A 23,216-nucleotide genomic window follows, 5' to 3' on the forward strand; every position below is an offset into this window, starting at 1 on the left:
TTTATAATCATTTTCTTAATATTTATATTAAGACACTTATTGACTTTTTTCATAATGCTTAATATTTATATTAAGCATTATGAACAAAGTCAATAAATGTCTTAATATAAATATTAAGCATTATGAACAAATTCAGTAAGTGTCTACTATAAATATTAAGCATTATGAACAAAGTCAATAATTTACTTATTGCTTTTCTATTTTATCTAATGAATATCATTTTATTCTTATCCATGGACAAAATGCAAAGCCACTGATTTATCATTTTATTCTTATCCCATGGACAAAATGCAAAGCCACTGATTAACATATTACATAATACTTTTTTATGGTAATCTTGATAATCATTATAAAATATTTTATAAATACTTTTTATTCATAATCATAATGAAGATAAATATTAGTCCAAATAAGTATGATGGTATGTAGAAAACATATGCTCTCGTTGTTAACCTATCAAAACCACATATTGACACTTTCACAGAGCCATTTACATTTGTTTTTGTGGGTGCTTCGTTTTTACAGAGCCATTTACATTTGTTTTTGTGCGTACTTCGTTTTTACAGAGCCAAATTAAAACGCCAAACAACCATGGCCGGCCTCTCTTTCGAATCCAAATTTCTCAGAACGCTCCTCTTCTTTATCCTACTTCTTCTTTCCTGCAATGCCATCTCTGACGAAGGGAAAATCCTGCTGCAGATAAAAGAGATGGATTGGATTGACAAGCATCATGTTTTGAGCAACTGGAATTCCTCTGATCAAAATCCGTGTGGTTGGAATGGAGTATTTTGTAATACTCCATTCAATGTCGTTACTAAAGTTAATCTCTCCAACACTTCCATTGCAGGAAGCTTGACTTCTGCTATATGTGGCCTTCACAATCTCACAGATTTGATACTGCAATCCAACCATTTCGGAGGTCCATTTCCCAATGGATTGTTGGCTTGCAAGCATTTGCAGACGTTGGATTTGTCAGAGAACCTGATCGTCGGAAGCTTACCGCATAACATCTATGCACTGAGTGAGTTGCGTGATTTGAACTTGAGATTTAACAATTTTTCTGGAGATATTCCACCAGGCTTCGGCATGTTACGGAACCTGAAGACACTGTGGCTGGATTTTAATATGCTGACTGGTTCAATTCCTGCTTTGCTCGGCAATTTGACTGAGCTGGAGAGCTTGGATTTGTCTAAGAATCATCTATCGGGCAACATTCCCGCGAGTTTGATGAGGTTGTCAAAGATGACAGAACTATATCTATGGGAAAACCAGCTGTCTGGAGAAATCCCGCATAATATTGACGGGCTGAGGAGCATACAATCTTTGGACTTTTCAACTAATCAGTTGAATGGAACTATTCCTGAAACAATTGCAAATTTGACCCATTTGGAAACATTGGCCATGTGGGAGAACAACCTCACGGGATCCGTCCCTGCACAGCTAGGAATGCTTGTTAACCTCACAACATTGAACCTCTCCGGAAACAAGCTTACTGGGAAGTTGCCACAGGATTTGGGTATACATTCCGATCTTTGGCTTGTTGATGTTTCAGAGAACAATTTCAGGGGTCTTCTGCCTGCACATCTATGTGAGGGAAGAAATCTTTACGCGTTGGTTATGTTTTCAAACAATTTCAATGGGAGCTTGCGGTCCTTAGACTCTTGCAACAGTCTGCAATACGCACAGTTGTATGATAACCAGCTAAGTGGTGAGGTTCCTCTGGCATTATGGAGCTCTCAAAACCTTATAGAATTGAAGCTCTATAATAATATGTTTGAAGGCCAGATTCCTAGAGAGATTGGGGGAGCGAAGGAACTGCAGTGGTTACAGATCTCCAACAATCTGTTCAGCGGAATCATTCCTTCACAGATTGGACAGCTGAGGAATCTCTTCAACTTCAGTGCAAGCAATAACCGACTCTGGGGACCTCTTCCTGATGAACTCGCAGGTTTGCGTAATATCACTAGCCTCCAGCTTGATCACAATTTATTGTCTGGCGAAATTCCAAAAGGAATAATGTCATTGGCAGTTCTCTCTGAGCTGAATCTGGCGAACAACCAGTTAACGGGAGAAATTCCTGCATGGTTAGGCTCCATGTCAACTTTGGACTCTCTGGACCTGTCAAACAATCTACTGGAGGGGGGTATTCCTCCTGAATTGGGGAATCTGAGGTTGACCCTTTTCAACGTATCTGGCAACCACTTGTCTGGCACAATTCCACCCGCTTTACAGGTTCGGACTTTTAAAGATAGTTTTCTCGGCGATCCCAATCTCTGTGGTGATCCAGCTCTGCTTAGGGTCCGATCGTGTTCTTCAAAGAAAGGACATGCATTATTACCGGTAATTTTAGTCCCAATAATAGCAATTGTGTTGCTTTCGTGTTTGATTTATGTAGCTTGTTTCAATACCCATACCAAACTCAGCAATTTCTTTATGATCAAACCCAGCCGCTGTAACAGGTTGTGAGGGAATAAGATCGATAAAGGGTAACAGGGTTGCTGTGTGTGCCCTATGGTTATTAAGTTCTCTCTAATTCTATGCTCTGTCAGGCACCAGCGTGTGCCCTATGGTTATTAAGTTCTCTAATTCTGTCACGAAATTGCAGTCGAGCCTGCGTGGGTTGGACTAGGGTGTCACGACTATTGTGAGAATAGTCGTCAAATGGCATGGGGACCGTGCTTAGTTTTTAGAGTGTCTTTCTTAATTAGTGTAATATCGCTACTTTTCTAATGAGAATTATGGTGTTTAATGTAACTGATTAACAATGTGAACTATATTGTTGTTCGTATTTTCTTACAAAGCTTCGGTAGCTACTATATTGTTGTTTGTATTTTCTTTCAAAGCTTTAGTAGATATTTTAAGTATCTTTTCAAGTTTTTTATATAAATCTTTTTAGATTTCATTTAAAAAAATGTTTAAATTAGAGAAAAAAGTAATTTAATTTTCAATATTTAAATTTCATTTAAAATTAAACGTGTAAGTTTCAAATATAATGACGATTTTATTGTATGCATAATTTAAAAATGTTCCAAATATTTTACCTATGAAATTCCCTGCACCACCATTAAGTAGCTTAGTCGTTCTTCACCAAATATTCCTCTTCTTCCTTCGGCCATTAATGCAATAGTTTTTAGTAAATATGGGGTAAAATCATATATATATATATATATATATAATAAAATAAATTATAATTTTATTTTAAATAATTATTATTATTAATAATTATGAAAGAAAGAATATATTACTTAAATATATCGGTTTAAAAAATCATGTAAAAAAAAATTAATCATGGAAAATTTTAACATGTAGATACATTCTGTTGTACTATTATGGCTTATGAATAACACATGTTAAGGAAAACCATAACTCATTTTATATAATATTTATTATAAGTGTTTAGGCATGGTATTTTGATTATGTATTAGTCTGTTTTTGACCAAAAATTTCTCAAACTTATCCATAATTTAACATTGAGAGTTCATTTTTTGTTTTTTTTGCTATTAATTTATTTCTTTATAGGGTCATTAGTTGAGGTCTTATTATGGGTTGTTTAGTAATGTCCATTTCTATTAGTTATTATTTTTTTGTTTTTAATTTTATTTCCTTTTTATTTAATTTTATTTTCTTTTTTTCTATTATTTCCATTTTCATGAATTATAGTTTTTTTTCCATATTTTCAATTTAAGATGACTTATTATTATATTGAAAATATATTTTAATAAATTTAATTATAAAAATTATATATATTAATAAAAAATAAAACACACATACACTTATAAAAACATATATTAAAGTATATATATGTTTATATAAACAATATTAATTAATCATATTTCTCAATTTATGGTGATGGCATTCAACAATATAATATTTTACTAGTTTTATTTTTGTGATGAAATATGTATTTATTATTTTTAGTTTAATTAAACTATAGTTAAGCTAAGCTGTAGGTGCTAGCTACTATATAACCTTTGTTTTTATTAATTTTTTCAATTAATCAATTTAATTAAAAGAAAACTTATTTTCAGATAAACAATTATCATTAAAAATAATTTGTGAAGTTTAAATTCTTAACATTCATTAATAATTATTAATAATTAAATTAATTTTTTTATTTCCTATTTCAAATTAAATATAGTTGGACGGGAAGGCAGGGGGGAGGAGCGTGCGCAGGAGGGCGAGCAGAAGCGGCAGGCAGGGGGGAGGAGCGTGCGCAGGAGGGGAGGAGCGTGCGCATGAGGTGAGTAGGCAGGAGGACGAACAGGGGTGAGCAGGCAGGGAGGGCGAGCAGAAGCGACAGGCAGGGGGGAGGAGCGTGCGTAGGAGGGGAGGAGCGTGTGCAGGAGGGCGAGCAGGGGTGAGCAGGCAGGGGGGTGAGCAGAAGCGGAAGGCAGGGGGGAGGAGCGTGCGCAGGAGGGCGAGCAGGGGTGAACAGGCAGGGGGGGCGTGCAGAAGCGGCAGGCAGGGGGGAGGAGCGGAAGGGGCGTGCAGGAGCGTGAGCAGGAGGGCGGGCAGGAGCGGCGAGCAGGGGCGAGCAGGAGGGCTGAAGTCTTCTGGTCTTTAGTTTTCTCTAAGCGGGGGCGAGGTGGCTCCCCTTGCCGCCTCTGCCCCCGGTGACGCCTCTGCTCCGATGGGTCTTCCCCTTCTCGGCGGCAGTTAGGTCTGTTTCTGGCCACGGCATATCCTTTGGAGTGTTGAGGGAATAATGGTGCCTCTGCCTTGTTTCGTGCCGCTCCTATGGATGTCCCCGTTGGTCTTTTCTGCAGGCAGATGCGGTTGATTGTGGCAGCGTTCTTCCTCTGTTTCTCGTCTGAATCGGGTGGAGAGTTTGAGGGGGCGGGGAAGGAGTGGCTTCTTTTACTGCTCTCTTCCTCATTTCGTGCCTCTCCCTCCTTTTTGGGCGTCAGATCTTGCTGCTGTTTCTTCAGATACTTATCTGCTTGGTTTTTTGGTGCCTCTTCTGCACCTTATAGTTGGATTGCCTTGTTTGGGGGGCAATATTGGCCTTTCAGGGCTCTATTTGGGATCTGTTTTAACAGATTTGCTTGTGGCTCGGTCCACGTTTCTGCATATGCTTCATGCATTTTCTTATGTAACCTCCATATATGAATGTTTCTGCATGTGCTTCTTGCATTTGCACTATGTAATCTTCTTATATAAATATATTTTGCTTTTTCTTCTAAAAAAAATAGTTGGACGGAGAATTTTTCGCAAAGAATTTTCTAAATGTGAATTATCTAGAAGCTGTTTTTTGTTGAACGACGAAATTTTCGCAAAACGTTTTTCGTTGACGGAGAATTTTGGCACAGTTTGTGAGGTAAATGAGATTCGTTCACGTGAAGCTCTAAAATGGGGGAGGCCTCACTTGACTTGAAGAGTCTTCCTTGTGCATCTCGTATGCAGTGTTCAAAATTGAACACGTCAGAGCCCTTCATAGGGCCTCTAGCATGTCACAGAAGTAGGGAGAAAAACTTCATAGTCAAAAGAAATTTAAAATTTGAGTTTTGCAAGTTTAAAAAAAAATTGAAATAATATTTTAAAATGTTTTAAGAAGGGTTGTCAACCCACATAATTTTTTCTTAAATTTCAATTTTACTGAAGTCCATACTCCTATCCCGACATGTCTCCGACTCACCGAGTCACCACAGTGGTTACCACTCTTCTTTTTTTCATTCGTTGAGAAAGAGCAGTCTCCGAACCTGCCCCTTACATTTCCCTTTGGATGTCACCTACAAAAGGGGTTTCATATGATGCTTGCCTATCTTATACAACGTTAAACCCCTCTACTGCCAAATTAGTGTTGCTTCAAGAAGATGATGTTGTGGTGATCAGAGATTTCCCGGAGCAGGTGAAGGTAGCACAAATATTAAGAGAAAGTCCCAAATTTTTCGTCTGCCATGCCAATTTAAAGCGTTTCGATGAGTATGTTTCTCCGCTTTCTATAGAGCATGAACTGCAAATGGAGCACCTCTATTTTATGCTTCCTCTATTTTATGGAGCACCTCTATTTTATGTAGAATCCTCTGATAGCCTCTGATATGGATTCCCTAGCCATAAAAACCAGCGTTGCCATGGATCGAAGCCACAACTGCTCCCGAACTCATAGATTTATATATTTTGTTTGGAGCGCCGAAGTTGGAGATGAATGTAGAGATTAGTGATCATAATGGAAAAATGAGGAATGCATTGATAATTTCGAGAGGGTTAATGTGCATGATGGAATCTGACCCTGCGACGCCGGCATAGGAACGATGAGAAGGAATCTGAGAACTATTGAGGAGGTGGCCTTTGATTATTGACACAACAACTTCACTTTTCAACTCCTGGTCAGTAAACCTTATCCTCCACAGATGCTCCTAGTTAGAATCAAGTTTGAAATTAGATTTCCCTCCAAACTCAGTCTAAGAAGAATGCTAGAATCAAGAGAATTCTCGAAGGCCATGCTTGACATTGTTGTTTCAAGTTGTGCCTCTTTTATTATAGATACTTAACAAAACTGAAATAAATATAACAAAAATAACTGATTGTAGTTGCGAGTTCCTCCACCAAATCATAAAAGTTACCATTTGTATATCTTCTTAGTGAGCTGAAATAAGTGGTCAGAGTTATATCTACCTTTTTCATTGGGTCCTACCGTCTATCAAATGAAACCTCCTTATTCTTTAACTTCACTGGAGTACCAATGATGTAAGCAGTTCCAAGCCGATGATATGATTTACGTTATGTACACTTAACACCAAGACAATACAACCATCCAAAGCCTTTGGTATGATTTTGAATCTAGCTAACCATGTCTCAATAAAAGTTCTTCAGACATGAAGGCAAAATAAATAGAAAATTTTCAGTTATCTTAGTGTTGGAATTTCTTTGGAAAAACGCATATTGAATCTTCAAATGCCACATCTATTTCACTCATCATTGGAAAACTACCAAAGGCACTCTTTTAGTCCAATGTAGCATGTTTGTAATTACAAATTCCATTAACCATAATTTGATCATCCATCAACAACATTGCCTTTTACTATTTGGATAACATTGTATTTGTTACATATATGTTCTTCATCACTCGTATCAATTTAATAGCAAGTTCCCATACCACATCAATTGACTCTTCGGAAAATGGCATTTGTACTGTGAAATCATCTTATTAAGGCTCTTTTGCCCCATGTTTTCAGAGTTTAACCTTCAACTGCACGTTGAGATGTAAAGTTTTTCTTTCATCTCAAACTAATTCTTTTTTGGATGTCCTTACACCAACCTCTGCTTAATAAAATAGTAATTCAAGGAAAAAGACATAAAACATAACATTTGGTGAACATAAATGTTATGAACATAATTGGCCTGTTTGAAATTCACTTGTCAGTTACAATGTGTATAAATTGTATGATGAATACTGGACTTGTAGTCATGTTGGAAGGGGCTATTATTCTTGATAAACTAAGGAATATCTTGCAGTTTGCAACATTGTAAATCCATCGAAAACCAATAGTATGTTGTCTTGGAACTGCCTTTACCAAAATGTTTCTCTTGGACAAGCTTAGACTAATCAAAGTTTATTTTTATCTAAGAAATGGGTGGTTTCCCCTTACCTTCCAACAATGGAAATGAGGCCGTGAATGAAATTTCAAAGATTTTCTTTTAGGTTTTCTAACAAGGACAAATCCACTGTCTATTATTTTATATTCCTAGAGTTGCCTAACTCCTGGGAATAATTCATCTTGGCTCTGTTCAATGATTTCATTTTTGGTAGAAGGCTAGCCCCTAAAGATCCAGATCCCCTTTTCCAAAGGAAAACATTGATTCCTAGTTGGGTTCCTCCTAAACTAAAGGGCCTCTTAAAATAAATTTTGCTTACCATCTCAATGCTTTTACCAATTATCCTAATCTCAACCCCATGTATGATATGTGATGAAAAAAAGTTCTATGTGAATTTTCTAGGGAGAAGAAGAATGAGTGTACAGGAACCATGTCTTTGCTTACAACTGATAAAGAATGATAAATACTAAGTAGATAAATGCAGGTACCCTTAATTTCCATAAACATACTTCTAAGTCATGTGAGCTAACTGGTTATAGGTGTAAGTAATTTGTTTATTGGAAAGCACATGGATTACCAAATAAACAGAACAAATGCACAATTGCAAGTACGATACGCAATAGATCTAATTTTCATTAGTCACATAGGGGAGGGATAAGCTACATAGATGATAGGAGTAAAAGGAAAAATAATATTTAGTCACAGCTAATTATGTATTGGGTGATTGGCCAAGCCAGTTGAGTAGCTATTACCTAACAAAATGATTATTTAATTACATCATTTCGTGTCTATTAGTACTTATGTGGATTACCTTTCAAAAAGGAGGGATCAATGATCCTCATCTAATTCTATAGATGGAAGTACTATACTAACGTTTTCTTGTTAGTTGGATGATGTGGGAGCATAAGCAGGCATGAATATTTCTGGTTAGAATTTGAAAATTGTTTCTCAAATGCAGGCAATTTCAGGGTTTATTTTATTAGATCGATGTACATTCTTAAACAATATCCAAATTGAATTAGAAGTGACAAAATATTGGGAAGCCACAATTCCAAACCACGAAAGCTATATTGAAGCTCATCCTAAAATTTTAGCATGGATTATTCAAGATTATGTTGGAATGAGTACATTGCAAGTCATATATGATGCTGCTTTACAATCGTGTATAATCCCAAATAAGGTTACAAAATGAAAATGGCCTTATTATACATTCAAAGAGAAACCGTTTTACAGCTCTTGCCAAAGTCTACCATTTATAGTTCTTGAAAAAGTCTAGAATTGCAATTTGGTAGTGCAAGTTCTCAAAATTTGATCAAGTTGCAGCCATACCGATAATGGCAAAGATAGAAAATTTCAATAATTTTCTCTGAATATGAGTTATATCTTCTTGCAATGATTGAATTCTCTTTCAAAGATGATGGAAGAAATTTTTATGATCCTTGCTTCATGCCAAACATGTAGTATGTTCCTATAAATATTCTTTGTTGTTCATGTCCATCAATCTGCCAATCAAACAACAAGTGAAGTGTCAACTCAAAAAAAAAATACTCCAAGATACAAATACTGAAGATTTTGTTGTTCAGTCTTTCACAACATGCAAGGGGTAAAAATATTATCATAATATGATCTCTGCTAAAAAACCAGCCTAGATCCATCTTAACTCTGAAGTTTTCTTTGCTCTAGTGATATTGAGTTTAATATGAATTGTTGTGGGAATTCATAAAAATTGGAGCTTAATCACTGTGTTCAGGTTCTTGTAGTTTTTCTAAGGGATTGGGTTTGGTAATGGATAGTGTGAGGTTGCACGAGATGGAACAAGATTGAATATTTGCACTAGAATGAGCCTGACTGTTATTTGTTTTGCTATAAATCTGAAGGTTCTTATAGGTTTTCCTAGCCATAATAGTATGATATTTTGTGTAAATGATTATGAGAATTCATGATATTTAAGATGTATCAAAGATTTGAAGATTTGCATTTGACTGTGAAGCAGTTTCTGATCAAGTCCTAAATCAATTGAGTTTTACGTGGTTATGTGCTATATTGAGGAATATCTATATTGGTCCAAACATGGGGTTTAATTCATCAGTAGACCACTTTGACAATTTCCCAGATTCACTTTCGCTGTTTATATTCAACAAATTTGGTGATATTAAGAACTTGAGATGATGTTGTGCAATTTCAAAGAGGTTCTCTAGTATAGTCCCCCAAGTGCAGATTATGGTAGTTAAGGTGGACTATGTCATATCCAGTGAAGAAACCAACCTTAATAGCAATGGTAAAAACATGGGGATATGGAGCTATTTGATGAGAATCATGCTGGTTAATAGGTATCATTGTTAGGGCATGGCAGACATTGCAACATTTTTTGGGCCCAAATAAATCCATGGTTGCAGAGGTTTCCCATCATTCTCCCGGTGAGGTTTTAAAGAATTTCAAGGAAGTGTAGAATCTAAGGATTGAATTGCTTGGTGGGGAACTCGGAATTGATCAATTAACACACCCTTTGATCTTTCAAAACTTTCACCAGAAATGGGAAGACCCTTGGTGTTAGCTATGATCTTGGCTCAAGGAGTAGACTCCCCTTATCCTTGAGTCTTGACTCTTGCTAAATCATAAGATTTGGTATATATGGCTTGTGGGTTGCTGGAAATACTCTTGGTGTTATAATGGTAGTCACGAGGGTTGATCTGGGGTCTTCCTTAGATTAGTCCAAACAATTACCGATTTACCATGTGTTAAAAAAAGAAATGGAAAGATAATTCACTGTTGTCAATTGAATTTCTTTTTTGTTTTATGCTTTTCATTATGGAAGGGCAACTAGAATGTACGGCCCTCTAAATGAAATTAAAACCTTCCCTTCAAATTTGATCACTGCTCGTATGGAGATAGAAAATGAAAGTTGAATAAATATTATTTAAAATGACATTTTTATAATAATAGAATAGGGTGAAAGTGAAAGTGAAATGGAAAGTAAAGTATTGATATCTATATATATATATATATATATATATATATATATATATATATATATATATATATATATATATATATTTAAATTCAAAGTTCACTAAAAAAATGGTTATTTAATCAAAATTATAAAGTATTTATATTATGTGTTGGAAATTTTTTGGAGAAATTATATTATAGATTATTTATTGAGGTGTTTCAAATTATCTAGTTTGGTTCATCGTCACCATAACATGGAAAATCAGAGACCAATGTAGAAATCCTTAATATTTTTAAGGGTTATGATAAATCTGATCTAAATTTAGTTATATTTATATTATTTCAATTTCTTTTTATTAATATTTTTTATTTTTTATTTTTTTAATTAATGTTTTTTGTTAAAAGATTATTTTTTAATTAATAAATATATTTAATTTAATATTAGATACTAATTGAGCTAGATCTTGAGCACAATAATTGTTGATATAAAAGAGTAAAACATGAAGACACATTAGAAATAGTTAAAAAAGAATTAATAAAAAAGTCACAAATTCAAACAACTTAATGATTGTCGAGCATAAACATAGATTGATCTTTGTTAAGATAAGTTATAGTGACCATAACTTTGTCATACTCAGTAAATCTTCTATCCTAAAGAGATCTATATAAAGGAGGATCTCATTCTCAAAGACCAAGTTGAATTAAGGAAATAGGTTCAAAAGGTACAGGTAGCCATAAAGAAGGAAAATGGTCATTTAATTAAGATTGAAAAATATTTATATTATTTTACTTTCTTTTTATTAATAATTTTACTTTTTTTTTTAATTAATGAATTTTTTATGAAAAGTTTATTTTTCTAATTAATAGATATATTTTTTTTTTAATTGATAAGTGGGTGAATCCTGAAAATCACGCTTACCCTGTGGCTGAGGGGATCACACCCGGCCTGAGTCGCACCAGCGGAAACCATGCTAGATTTTTGGTATTAGCGAGATTAGAACTGGTGACCTTTGCTTACGGAGCGCCTTAACAGTGCGCTCCTTCACCGACTGTTCTAAATCTCTTTGATCTAATTAATAGATATATTAAATTTAATATTAAATACTAATTGAGTTAGATGATGACCATAATAATTGTTGATATAAAAGAGGAGAAACATGAAGACACAATATAAATAGTAAAAGAAAATTAAAAAAACTTAAATTAAAATAACTTATCTCATAAAAGCAAAGAAGGTTGAGAAAGATAGTTTAGGATAAAGATAGATTGATTCGTGTTAAGGTAAGTGGCAGTGACCATGAATTTTCCATCCTCAGTAAATCTTCTAGCCTAAAGGGATGAATCTTTATAAACAAGGATCTCATTCCCATAGACCAAGTTGAATTCAGGAAAGAGGTTCAAAAGGTAAAGGAAGCCAGAAAGAAAGAAAATGAGCAATAATTGGAAATAGGAAGGTTGTTATTAGGGATAGAGACCAAAATGAGAGTGATAAATAGGAACTTGGAACATTATGGAACCTGTTTTGGAATTGTCATGAGTTTCCATTGCATAAAGATCCTACGTTAAGTTGGATCCCAAGTGAAATGGTTATTGTTTTCATAGTTGAAACTTGGGAACATGATGAGTCAAAGGTCCCTCTCATCGATGGATTTGTTCTATGGTCCACATGGAGCAAGAAATCCTCTTGTAGAGAAATTAGAGGTATAGCTTGTTGTATAAAAAACAATGTTTTCCATCGCACTCGACTTCACAACACAAAGTCCCTGGATTACTACATTTGGATCGAAATATTTGACACTAATGCTAAGAGAATTTATATCACAATTTTTTATTTTTCACCTATATACTCTACTTTCTATAAGAAAAACAATCTAGATAAGAATTGCCCCTATAATACCATAGAACACAATATTCATAATCTAAGGAAAGAAGTAATATCCTCTTGTTAGGAGACTTCAATGCTAGAATTGCAACTACGTAATGACTCCAACCCTATCCTCTTTGGATAGATGAGGACCTCAATTTAACTAGTAGATTCAAAATAAACTATGAACACCATACCAAAAATTTATTTGGTATTGAGTTAATCAATAGTTCCCAAGACCCTATAATTTGTAATACCATACCTAGGTGACCAAAATTTAATCAGATGACTTGTATTCATGGGAATAGCAGTAGTGTCATGAATTATGTGATATTTGATATTCTTGTTTCCAACGAAATTGTAAATTTTGACCTCTCAAATGACTATGAGCTTGATTCTAATCACATTCCTTTATCATTAACTCTAAACTTTGATGTGCACACTAGCCACATGCAAGAGAGCTATGATAGCCGAAGACACCTACTCTTTGAAAACAGTAATATGGGACTCTTCTTAGAGGATTTAAAAAGAGATTTATAATTTTAAGTTATAAGGATAATATTAAGCATCTCTATCATAATTTTACTACAATCGTCTCCACTACCATCAGGAAGTTCTCTATCAAGGTGACATATAAAAAGAATAGTAGAACTACCAACCATTGTTATGGTAATGATTTAAAATTGCTAGAAATTTGATCAAGGATGCTCATAGTGAAAACTTAAAAATTGATAAGATAAATTTGTACAAAGCTATTATTAAAAGAAAGAAAAGATATTATATAAATAGGAAGCAAGAACAACTACTTCCCCTTTTTAAAGTTGATTACAAAAAGTTTTGGAGAAAGTTTCTAATTCGTAAAAATAAAGAAAATAATGTGCGATCCCCTTAAATAATTGAAATATCTACCTAAAAACCTTTATAAGTCCCCTAATTCCAAGGGCATCATTTTGATTGTTCCCATAAATGGTGATATATTTTCTTTAAAGATCCTCGTTGAACGGTGAAATTTTCACAAACGCTTTTTCGTTGATGGAGAATTTTGGCGGAGTTTGTGAGGTAAATGAGATTCGTTCACGTGATGCTCTAAAATGGTGGAGACCTCACTTGATTTGAAGGTTCTTTCTCGTGAATCTCTTATGGAGATAGAAAACGAAAGTTGAATAAATATTATTTACTAGCAATTGTCCCAAAAGGTACAAAGAGAGGCTGATACGATTATTAAATTAGAATTGTTGAATTTCTCTAGAAGAGATGTTGGTTCAACCCTAAAGGATGAGAAATTTGAGCTGGCTAAAGGCCTTCTAATTACACTATTGTTTGGGTCTTGAAGTCTGGAGCGATTCTGCTCAAACTTTTCTGTCTCAAGGAAAATATGTGAGGAGATTTTTGAAAACTTTCAGAAAGGATCAGTGCAAAGATGCATCAGTGCCTTTACAACAGAATACCAGACTTCAAAATAATTCTGGTTCTAAGAGGTTGATGCAACACTGTATAGACAACTGGTTGAGAGTCTAATGTACTTGACTACAAGTAGGCCCGATTTGGCTTTTGCAGTCAGTTTATTGAGCCAATTCATGTCAAAGCCTCTTGAGAATCATTGGGTTGCAGCGAAAGGCATTTTAAGGTATCTTCAAGGAACCTTAGACTTTGGTATTAAATACACTACCAATCAATGTAATTGTAAATGAAATTCTTATAAAAAAAGAGACATCTATGAAAAAGGGGATGAAGAGAATGACAAACTTATTGCAAGCCTCATGAACTTTGCGGAAATATTTCAAATTAGCATGATGATTTGATGTCTGAAACATCAAACAAGGCCGCAGAGCCTTGTGATTTTAAATATGACATTTTTTTTTTCAAGTTTGGTTGAAGATTGACTACCAACGTAACCCCAAGATCTCTGGCATATTTGATTTTCACCATGACATTTTTTTTTTTTCAAGTTTGGTTAAAGATTGACTACCAACGTAACGCTAAGATCCCTCGCATATTTGATTTTCACCATGCTTTTAAATTGCAAATTAATAATTCGTATTTCCTTTTGACACTTGTGCTTTTCATGTGATTTCTTGTAGAAATCATTTTCGTTAGTGGGTTGATGCTCTTGCATCAGACTTTATTATGATAACACTGAAGCTTGGGCTAGTTTATTATTCGTAGACAGTTATAAATTTGTGCACCTGAATTCCGACTTCTAATCAAAGCAATGTGATAAAATTCAATGCAAAGGAAGCGTAAAGTAAATATAGTTTATAGTTTTGTGGTTTGGAAAATCTTTCCCAGAATGTTTAAACCTTCTGCGCGAGCTTGAAGATCTTCTTTCTTTGCACTCTTATCTTGCAACACCGTGTGGCACACGTGAGAGGGTCTTATCTTGCAACACGATCTGGCATGTTGGAGTTAATGATTACATTCCATATTTAAGAATTTGGTTTGTGTTGGTTGAGAAATTCTCTCAACCTCTCTATCTAATTTGGGAATAAGTTGGATCTCAAAAACTCTATTTAATAGAGTAATCTGAATGTAAATCTGTGTGTGTGAGTGTGTTTGCACATACACCATTTGTGCATAATATATGATTTGAGTTTCTGTAATTGTGTGTTTTAGCTATTTTTATCATGGTATCAGAGCTAGATCTGAACCTGTGTTGTGAGGAGGTGCATCTGGATGTTAATCGGAGCTATTTTTATCATTGGGACTGTCAATTCTGATGCGTCGCTATCCGAGATTTTGCCAGCTGGTTTTCTTGATCAGATCGAAGAGATAAGGGTGTCGTCGCTTCTAACTGGTCCCGCCATCAACATTTGGCATTGCTATCGCATCGTTCCATCGGTGGGTTCTTCACGCCCTGTGACTGGAATTCAATCTTGCAAGGTCTCTGCAATGGCGTTCCGCTGTTGAGGTTTCCGCTTCATGCCGACCAGTACACCAACTGTAAGTTATATCCGAGATGGCCACTGCAGATGTTTTATTGCTACATGTCCTTTTATCACTGTGATATTGGTCGATATTTATGGGTTTTGGGAAGAATCTGCGTTACAGAGAGAGCCGTGTCTGATATTCACGCAGAGAGGCAGCCGATTCCAAAAGCTATAATTGAATCCGATAGAAAGAGTGGCATTGACCTCTCAGAGCTCTTCATTGTTTTCCAACTAGAGCTGACGGGAGATACTGATATTATATGTATATATGCATGGCAGAGGCGAGATTGATATTCTGTGTGTATATATGCGTAGCAGAGGTCGAATTTGCAGCGCTTTCACTCTCAACTGGAAGAGAGTTGGAATTGTTGTGCGTATAATTACGACGATGTCAAAGCCTAATCAAGATTTGTATGTGAGCTGTTGGGTGAGCATGTCAATGCATTAATTCTACACAGCACAGTTACATTTTGATGTATATGTCAATATGTTTATTCAAAATTAAAAAAAAAAAAACAATAAAAATAACCCGCAGTTCAACTATGTGTCTGATGCCAGTATTTAAAGATCAAGTAACAGTAAGGCTCAATATGGATGGTTGTCCAGATAGTATGGCAGTTGCGGATCTAGGAAAGGATCCCTCATTAGTGGTAGACGTGGAAGTGGTTTCCTAATGAGGTTATGTGACATATTGGGATGCTGTCCAGTAATTGACTTCGGGAGGTCCTTGATTCGGGAGTTGAGAAGGGAACTCGGGAATCCAACTTGCCAACTACACCTTTCTGAGGGTTATGAGGCAACTTGATGGAGCATCTACTGATAAGCTTGATTATTTTGTTATTTTCATGTAATGTAATCATTAAGGGGGGATGTTGGAGTTAATGCTTACATTCCATATTTAAGAATTTGGTTTGTGTTGGTTGAGAAATTCTCTCAACCTCTCTATCTAATTTGGGAATAAGTTGGATCTCAAAAACTCTATTTAATAGAGTAATCTGAATGTAAATTTGTGTGTGTGAGTGTGTTTGCACATACACCATTTGTGCATAATATATGATTTGAGTTTCTGTAATTGTGTGTTTTAGCTATTTTTATCATGGCAAACGTGCGAGAGAGTGTATTCAATGTCAGGCACATTTACTTTCCAAAGTGAGTTGACAATCAATTCTTTGCTGGACTGTAAAAATGCTCCCAAATCGGCTTCACTATAATTCTCCTCCGTACTTTGCTACTCTTTGATGTTAGAAAATTATATATTACGGAGCAATGGAACACATAAAATATTGCAGAAATATAAACACAGAAAACGCACAAAACAAGAGAGACACAGATATACGTGGTTCACCCAGTTTGGGCTACGTCCACCCCAAACAGCCAGTCCTTCCTTTCTATTATCTAGCAAAATGAAGAGACACAACCTACAGCAAATCCGTTGTAATATCCTCTGTTTTCTCTCACAGTCTCACCTCTCTATTTCTCGCTCACAGAATACACATATATCACACAGCCTCAAATACAATACCCTCATACAAAGAGAGAGGTTGCCTTCTAGGGCAAAAAACCCTAAACTAAACATAAGTTATACCGTCAGATCATCCGCCTAATGAACGGCCCAGATTGACTAGAAATTACTATACTTTTACAAGGCAATTTTACAGCTGTTTTTAGCTTCGGGGGCGTTGCCCCCGAAACTCCCCGCCAGGGGGGGGCTCCCAAAGGTCGCAGCCGCCCCCCCTGGACCCCCCCTGCAGCGAATATTTTACGGACGGCGTTGCCGCCCCCATTTCGAACTGGGGTCCTATGTGGCGATACCTTTGAATATAGAAGATAATCAGGCTCCACACCCAACAATCTCCCACTTGGAGACTGATTGTAGCAACTCCACCGCTGCTCCATTTGTTGGACAATGACTCCTCTTTGGACCTGGCTGTTTCTCATCTTCATCGTCATCCTTGAAGACCAACTGAAACTGAGCATATTCTCAGTTTCTCCCTGGTTACAACTTTTGTTAGCATATCTGCAGGATTCTGGCTAGTGTGTATCTTTTCCAGCTTCAACTCTCAATCTTCCAACACTGATCGTATGAAATGGTACTTGAGCTGTATGTGTTTAGTCCTGGAATGAAACGCTGAGTTCTTTGCAAGATGAATGGCACTTTGGCTATCACTGTATAACGTGCCCATATCATGCTCCTTACCCAATTCACCCATAAACCTTTGTAACCAAATCATTTCTTTACTAGCCTCTGTAGCAGCAACATACTCTGCTTCTGTTGTTGAAAGTGCAACAACACTTTGGATTTTTGAAATCCAACTAACAGCTGTTCCTCCAACAGTAAATACATATCCTGTAGTGCTCCTCCTGTTATCTCTGTCACCTGCCATATCTTCATCAACATATCCTTGTAGGGAGATGTTTGAACCACCAAAGCATAATGCTTGATTTGTGGTACCTTTCAAATATCTGAGAATCCATTTCACTGCCATCCAATGTTCCTTTCCTGGATTGTTCATGTACCTACTTACAACTCCCACTGCATGTGCAATATCAGGCCTTGTGCAGACCATTGCATACATTAAGCTTCCAACTGCTGATGCATATGGAACTTTAGACATATAATCCATGTCTTCCTGGGTCTTTGGGCACATTTCCTTGCTAAGTTTGAAATGGCTAGCAAAAGGTGTACTAACTGGTTTTGCATTGTGCATGTTAAATCTTTTCAACACCTTTTGTATGTACTCATTATGAGACAATGTTAATTTACGATTTTTCCTGTCTCTAGTTATTCTCATACCAAGGATTTGTTTCGCAGCTCCCAAATCCTTCATTGCAAATGAATTTGCCAATTTTCTTTTGAGCACATTTATTTCCTGCATGTTAGATCCTGCAACAAGCATGTCATCTACATACAATAACAATATAATATAGCTGCCATCATTTTGCTTTTTCAAATAAACACAATGATCAGAGTGACATCTAGTATAACCTTGTTCAGACATAAACTTGTCAAATTTTAGATACCACTGCCTTGGAGCCTGTTTTAAGCCATACAAGCTCTTCTTCAACCTGCACACTAGTTTCTCCTTCCCTTTCACCTCATATCCTTGTGGCTGCTGCATATATATCTCTTCCTCCAAATCCCCATGGAGAAAGGTTGTCTTTACATCTAACTGCTCAAGATGCAAATCTTTAGCTGCTACAAGACTTAAAATAGTTCCGATTGATGTCATTTTAACAACAAGAGAAAATATTTCATCAAAATCAATACCTTTCTTCTGTGCAAACCCTTTCACCACAAGTCTAGCTTTATACCTCTGTTTTCCTCCATCTTCTTCCTTCAGCCTGTAAACCCATTTATTCTTCAATGTAGTTTTTCCTACAGGCAACCTGACTAAATCCCAAGTCTGGTTATGCATTAAGGAGTCCATCTCTTCTTCCATGGCTACCTCCCACTTCTTCCTGCTTTCAACCTGCATTGCTTCTTCATAACATTCGGGTTCACCGGAATCAGTCAACAATAAATAATATAATGAAGGAGAGTATTGTTCAGGGGGTCTACCTATCCTGGTAGATCTTCTAACACCACTTTCAGGTGTTTGGGGTGCCTGTTGCTGTTGTGGTGGTTGCTATTGTTGTGGTTGTTGATTATTATTATTTTCAGGCACCTTTACTTTTTCAGGGATTTCATCAAGAACTGCGTATTCCTTGTTTTCCTTTTCCTGTTTCTTTTCCTGCAACTGATTCTTATACAAGACCTTTTCATTGAATATTACATCTCTGCTCCTAATGATTTTGTGATTTTCGTAATCATATAAGCGATAACCAAAATCATTAACACCATATCCAATAAAGGTACATTTCTTTGACTTTGCCTCAAGCTTTGTTCTATTTTCTTTATCAATATGGACAAAGGCCTCACAACCAAAAGGATTTAAAATAGAATAGTTTACCTTTTTACCTATCCATGCTTCCTCTGGAACACCACCATCCAAGGAACTTGAAGGCCCTCTGTTTATTAGATAAACAACAGTATCTACAACATCTGCCCAAAACTGTAAAGGAAATCCTACATGCAATCTCATGCACCTTGCACACTCCATGATTGTTCTGTTGATCCTTTCTGACACACCATTTTCTTGTGGTGTTCTTGGAACTGTCTTCTCTCTGCGAATTCCATGCTCTGAACAGTACCTATCAAACTCTTTGCTGCAATATTCACCTCCATTTTCTGATCTAAGACACTTCAATTTCTTTCCTGTCTCAATCTCAACCAAAGCTTTCCATTTCTTGAAAGTATCAAATACATCAGATTTATTCTTAATACAATAAATCCAAGTTTTTCTAGTTGCATCATCAATAAAAGTAACATAATAACGAGAGCCACTGAGAGATGATACCTGAGCAGGTCCCCATACGTCTGTATGCACAAGCTCTAATTTTTCGTTCTTCTTTTCTTTCCCAACTCTGAGAAATATGACTCTCTTCTGTTTTCCATAAATGCAGTTCTCACAAAAGTCCAAATCAACATTCTTCAAACCCGGCAACAAGTTCCTTGAGTGAAGAATCTTCATCCCCTTTTCACTCATGTGTCCGAGCCTATGATGCCATAATGCTGCATCTGCTCCTCTAGAAGTTAAAGCATTAACAGAGTTAGAAATACCATTGCATAAATACAATGTACCAACCTTTTTGCCTTTTGCTATTACCAGGGCTCCTTTGGTGACCTTCCAAGCTTTATCTGTGAAAGTTGTCACACAATCTTCACCGCCTAACTGCCGTGTTGAAATCAGATTTTTCTTTAGATCTGGAACATGCCTTACCTCCTTTAATAGCCATTGGTTTCCATTCTGCTGTTTTACAAGAACCTTACCCATTCCAACGATTTTACAGGGTTTATCATCACCCAGACGAACTTGTCCAAAATCTCCTTGAACATAGTCTTGAAAGTATTTCTTATCAGGTGTGGCATGGAATGAAGCCCCTGAATCTACCACCCAGGAATCAGTAATGTTTTCAAAAGAAAGAATCAAAGCATCTTGTAACACCTCACCTGTCACATTTGCTTCATGATTGTTTTCTTGCTGTGCATCTCCTTTTTTTCCCTTCCGAGATCTACAGTCTTTCTTTAGGTGTCCTTTCTTTCCACATTTCCAGCACACTATCCCCGATCTGGACTTGGATCTGCCTTTCCTTGATTTACTGCGATATCCTGAGCTCTTTCCTCTTTCCATTTTTCTTCCTCTAGACTCTGCACTCAAAGCATTTCCCGATGTCTCACCGGAGCTTTTCCGTCGCATTTCATCACTAAGGATAGCACCGACAACATCATCAAACTTTAAAGTACTAGATCCAGAAACGGAGTTACTAATGGCCATTACCAAACCATTCCAACTTTCTGGTAATGAGCACAAGAATAACAGAGCTCTAACTTCATCATCAAAGTTTACCCCTACAGAACTTAACTGACTTGTAACTGTATTAAAATCATTTAGATGGTTTGCAACAGATCCACCTTCCAACATATTCATATTAAATAACCGTTTCATAAGAAATACCTTGTTTGAGGCCGAGGGTTTTTCATATAGTTTCGACAACGTCTGCATCAAACCCTCTGTCGTGGTTTCCTTCGAAATATTGAAGGCGACTGACGCAGCAAGGCACAACCGTATTGTTCCGAGTGCCTTTCTATCGAGAAGGTTCCATTCTTCGTCTTTCATACCCGTCGGCATCTTTGTTTTTCCGCCCAATGGTAGGTATAAATCTTTCTGATACAGATAATCTTCCATCTGCATCTTCCACAGCAAGAAGTTTTGGCCGTTAAACTTCTCGACCCTAAACTTACCATCTTCCACCATTGCTCCCACTCGAACTAGGAACCCTTCTTTCCTGCCAGTTTATCAGCCAAATAGACCTTCTTCTCCGATACCAGTTGTTAGAAAATTATATATTACGGAGCAATGGAACACATAAAATATTGCAGAAATATAAACACAGAAAACGCACAAAACAAGAGAGACACAGATATACGTGGTTCACCCAGTTTGGGCTACGTCCACCCCGAACAGCCAGTCCTTCCTTTCTATTATCCAGCAAAATGAAGAGACACAACCTACAGAAAATCCGCTGTAATATCCTCTGTTTTCTCTCACAGTCTCACCTCTCTATTTCTCGCTCACAGAATACACATATATCACACAGCCTCAAATACAATACCCTCATACAAAGAGAGGGGTTGCCTTCTAGGGCAAAAAACCCTAAACTAAACATAAGTTCTACCGTCAGATCAGCCGCCCCCCCCTGGACCCCCCCTACAGCGAATATTTTACGGGCGGCGTTGCCGCCCCCATTTCGAACTGGGGTCCTATGTGGCGATACCTTTGAATATAGAAGATAATCAGGCTCCACACCCAACATTTGATATCTTCTAATAACTGCAATAGAGCAAAAGCACCTGTTCCCGCTGTTTCTAAGCCATTCGGCTATAAATGACAAACCCAAATATAAGTCTTCGTTCTTTCCAAGTTCCTTCGCCGATTCTCTTTCATACATGTAACCAATTGTCTGCAGTATACTGTTTCCATTAGCTGCACCGCCCAGCAATTTAATGTCAGATTTAGCTGCACCTTGTACGTACGAATAAAGACGATCTTTCAAAACCTGTGCAAGCTTTTCTTCTCTTTCCTCTTGTACTTTCCTGTTATCCGTGTGCTCGCCTTCAGTAAAGATCTTCTCGAAAGAAGCCATAGAAGCAATTGTGAGGTGGCCTATATAGTCTTCAAATAACTTGCTTCCAAACAGCGTCACAAAGACTGCTGCTGCCTCTATTATTATTTCCATTGATACACCTGCATTTCCATGTGCATCATATGATGCCCGCTGTGCTGGATCGCTGGGAACATGGTAAGCTTCTCCTAATACCTGAAAATTTTGTGCCGCCTGAGGATCATTTGGATTTTTACGAGGAAAAAGTAATAAGCATTCTTGATCTCTGCTTCAGTGGCCGTCGCACTCACTGCGAGTATGTCGTAGTAACCAGTTTCCTTAACCAGTGCTAAAAGTCTGCAGCAGATTCTGGAGTTCTGGCAGAATCAGATGACAAATCGATGTCCACCGGGAGATCTGGTTGTTCATGATGCATACTCTGACGGGTGCATGGCGTCTCTTGCGTTTTGCCAAAACGAGCACCCCTGCTTTTTGTGCTTTCTTGGTTTTCCGATCGACATTATTTTGTGCTTTCTTGACTTTCCGTGATGATTTGCTTTTTGTGCTTTCTTGGTTTTCCGATCGACATTCTTTTGTGCTTTCTTGACTTTCCGTGATGATTTTCGGTTGTTTCGTTTTTTTGGTTCAGATCAACGGTGGAAAGTGTCACATCGAACAGAAAGTGTCATGAAAAAGTTGATGCATAGGAAGGTTTATTGGCCTAAAAATGACATTTTTATAATAATAGAATAGGGTGAAAGTGAAATGGAAAGTATAGTATTGAATTATTATACTTTAGAAAAGCATCGTGTATATATATATATATATAAATTCAAAGTTCGTTAAAAAAATAAAATGGTTATTTAATTAAGATTATAAAATATTTAAATTATGTGTTGGGAATATTTTTTTGGAGAAATTACATTTTAGATTATTTATCAAGACAAGATAGAAAATCAAATCATGGCATTAGATAAATACATGTAGAGATTCTTAATATTTTTAACGGTTATAATACATATGATTTAAATTCAGTTATATTTATATTATTTCAATTTCTTTTTATTGATAATTTTATTTTTATTTTTATTTTTTTAATTAATGATTTTTATTATAAGCTTATTTATTAATTAATAAAGATATTAAATTTAATATTAAATACTAATTGAGCTAGATCATGAGCACAATAATTGTTGATATAAAAGAGTAAAACATGAAGACACATTAGAAATAGTAAA

The 23,216-nt window shown here is 36.3% G+C and overlaps 1 protein-coding gene and 1 pseudogene across 1 annotated transcript; one reads left to right on the forward strand and one right to left on the reverse strand.

Moving 5' to 3' along the window:
- The first annotated feature begins 434 nt into the window (after positions 1-434).
- LOC149181175 (uncharacterized) lies at positions 435-2,613 on the forward strand. The gene has a single exon (XM_089418280.1). It carries the CDS (start codon positions 592-594, stop codon positions 2,464-2,466), a length of 1,875 nt encoding a protein of 624 aa, XP_089274406.1. The 5' UTR covers positions 435-591; the 3' UTR covers positions 2,467-2,613.
- Positions 2,614-14,605: 11,992 nt separating this feature from the next.
- LOC149181176 (chaperone protein dnaJ 10-like) lies at positions 14,606-22,430 on the reverse strand (annotated as a pseudogene).
- Positions 22,431-23,216: the final 786 nt, after the last annotated feature.

This window comes from Pinus tabuliformis, chromosome 3_2 (assembly GCF_031772625.1).
Source record: "Pinus tabuliformis cultivar Carrire ecotype Pingquan chromosome 3_2, CPIR1, whole genome shotgun sequence".
NCBI lineage: Eukaryota > Viridiplantae > Streptophyta > Pinopsida > Pinales > Pinaceae > Pinus > Pinus tabuliformis.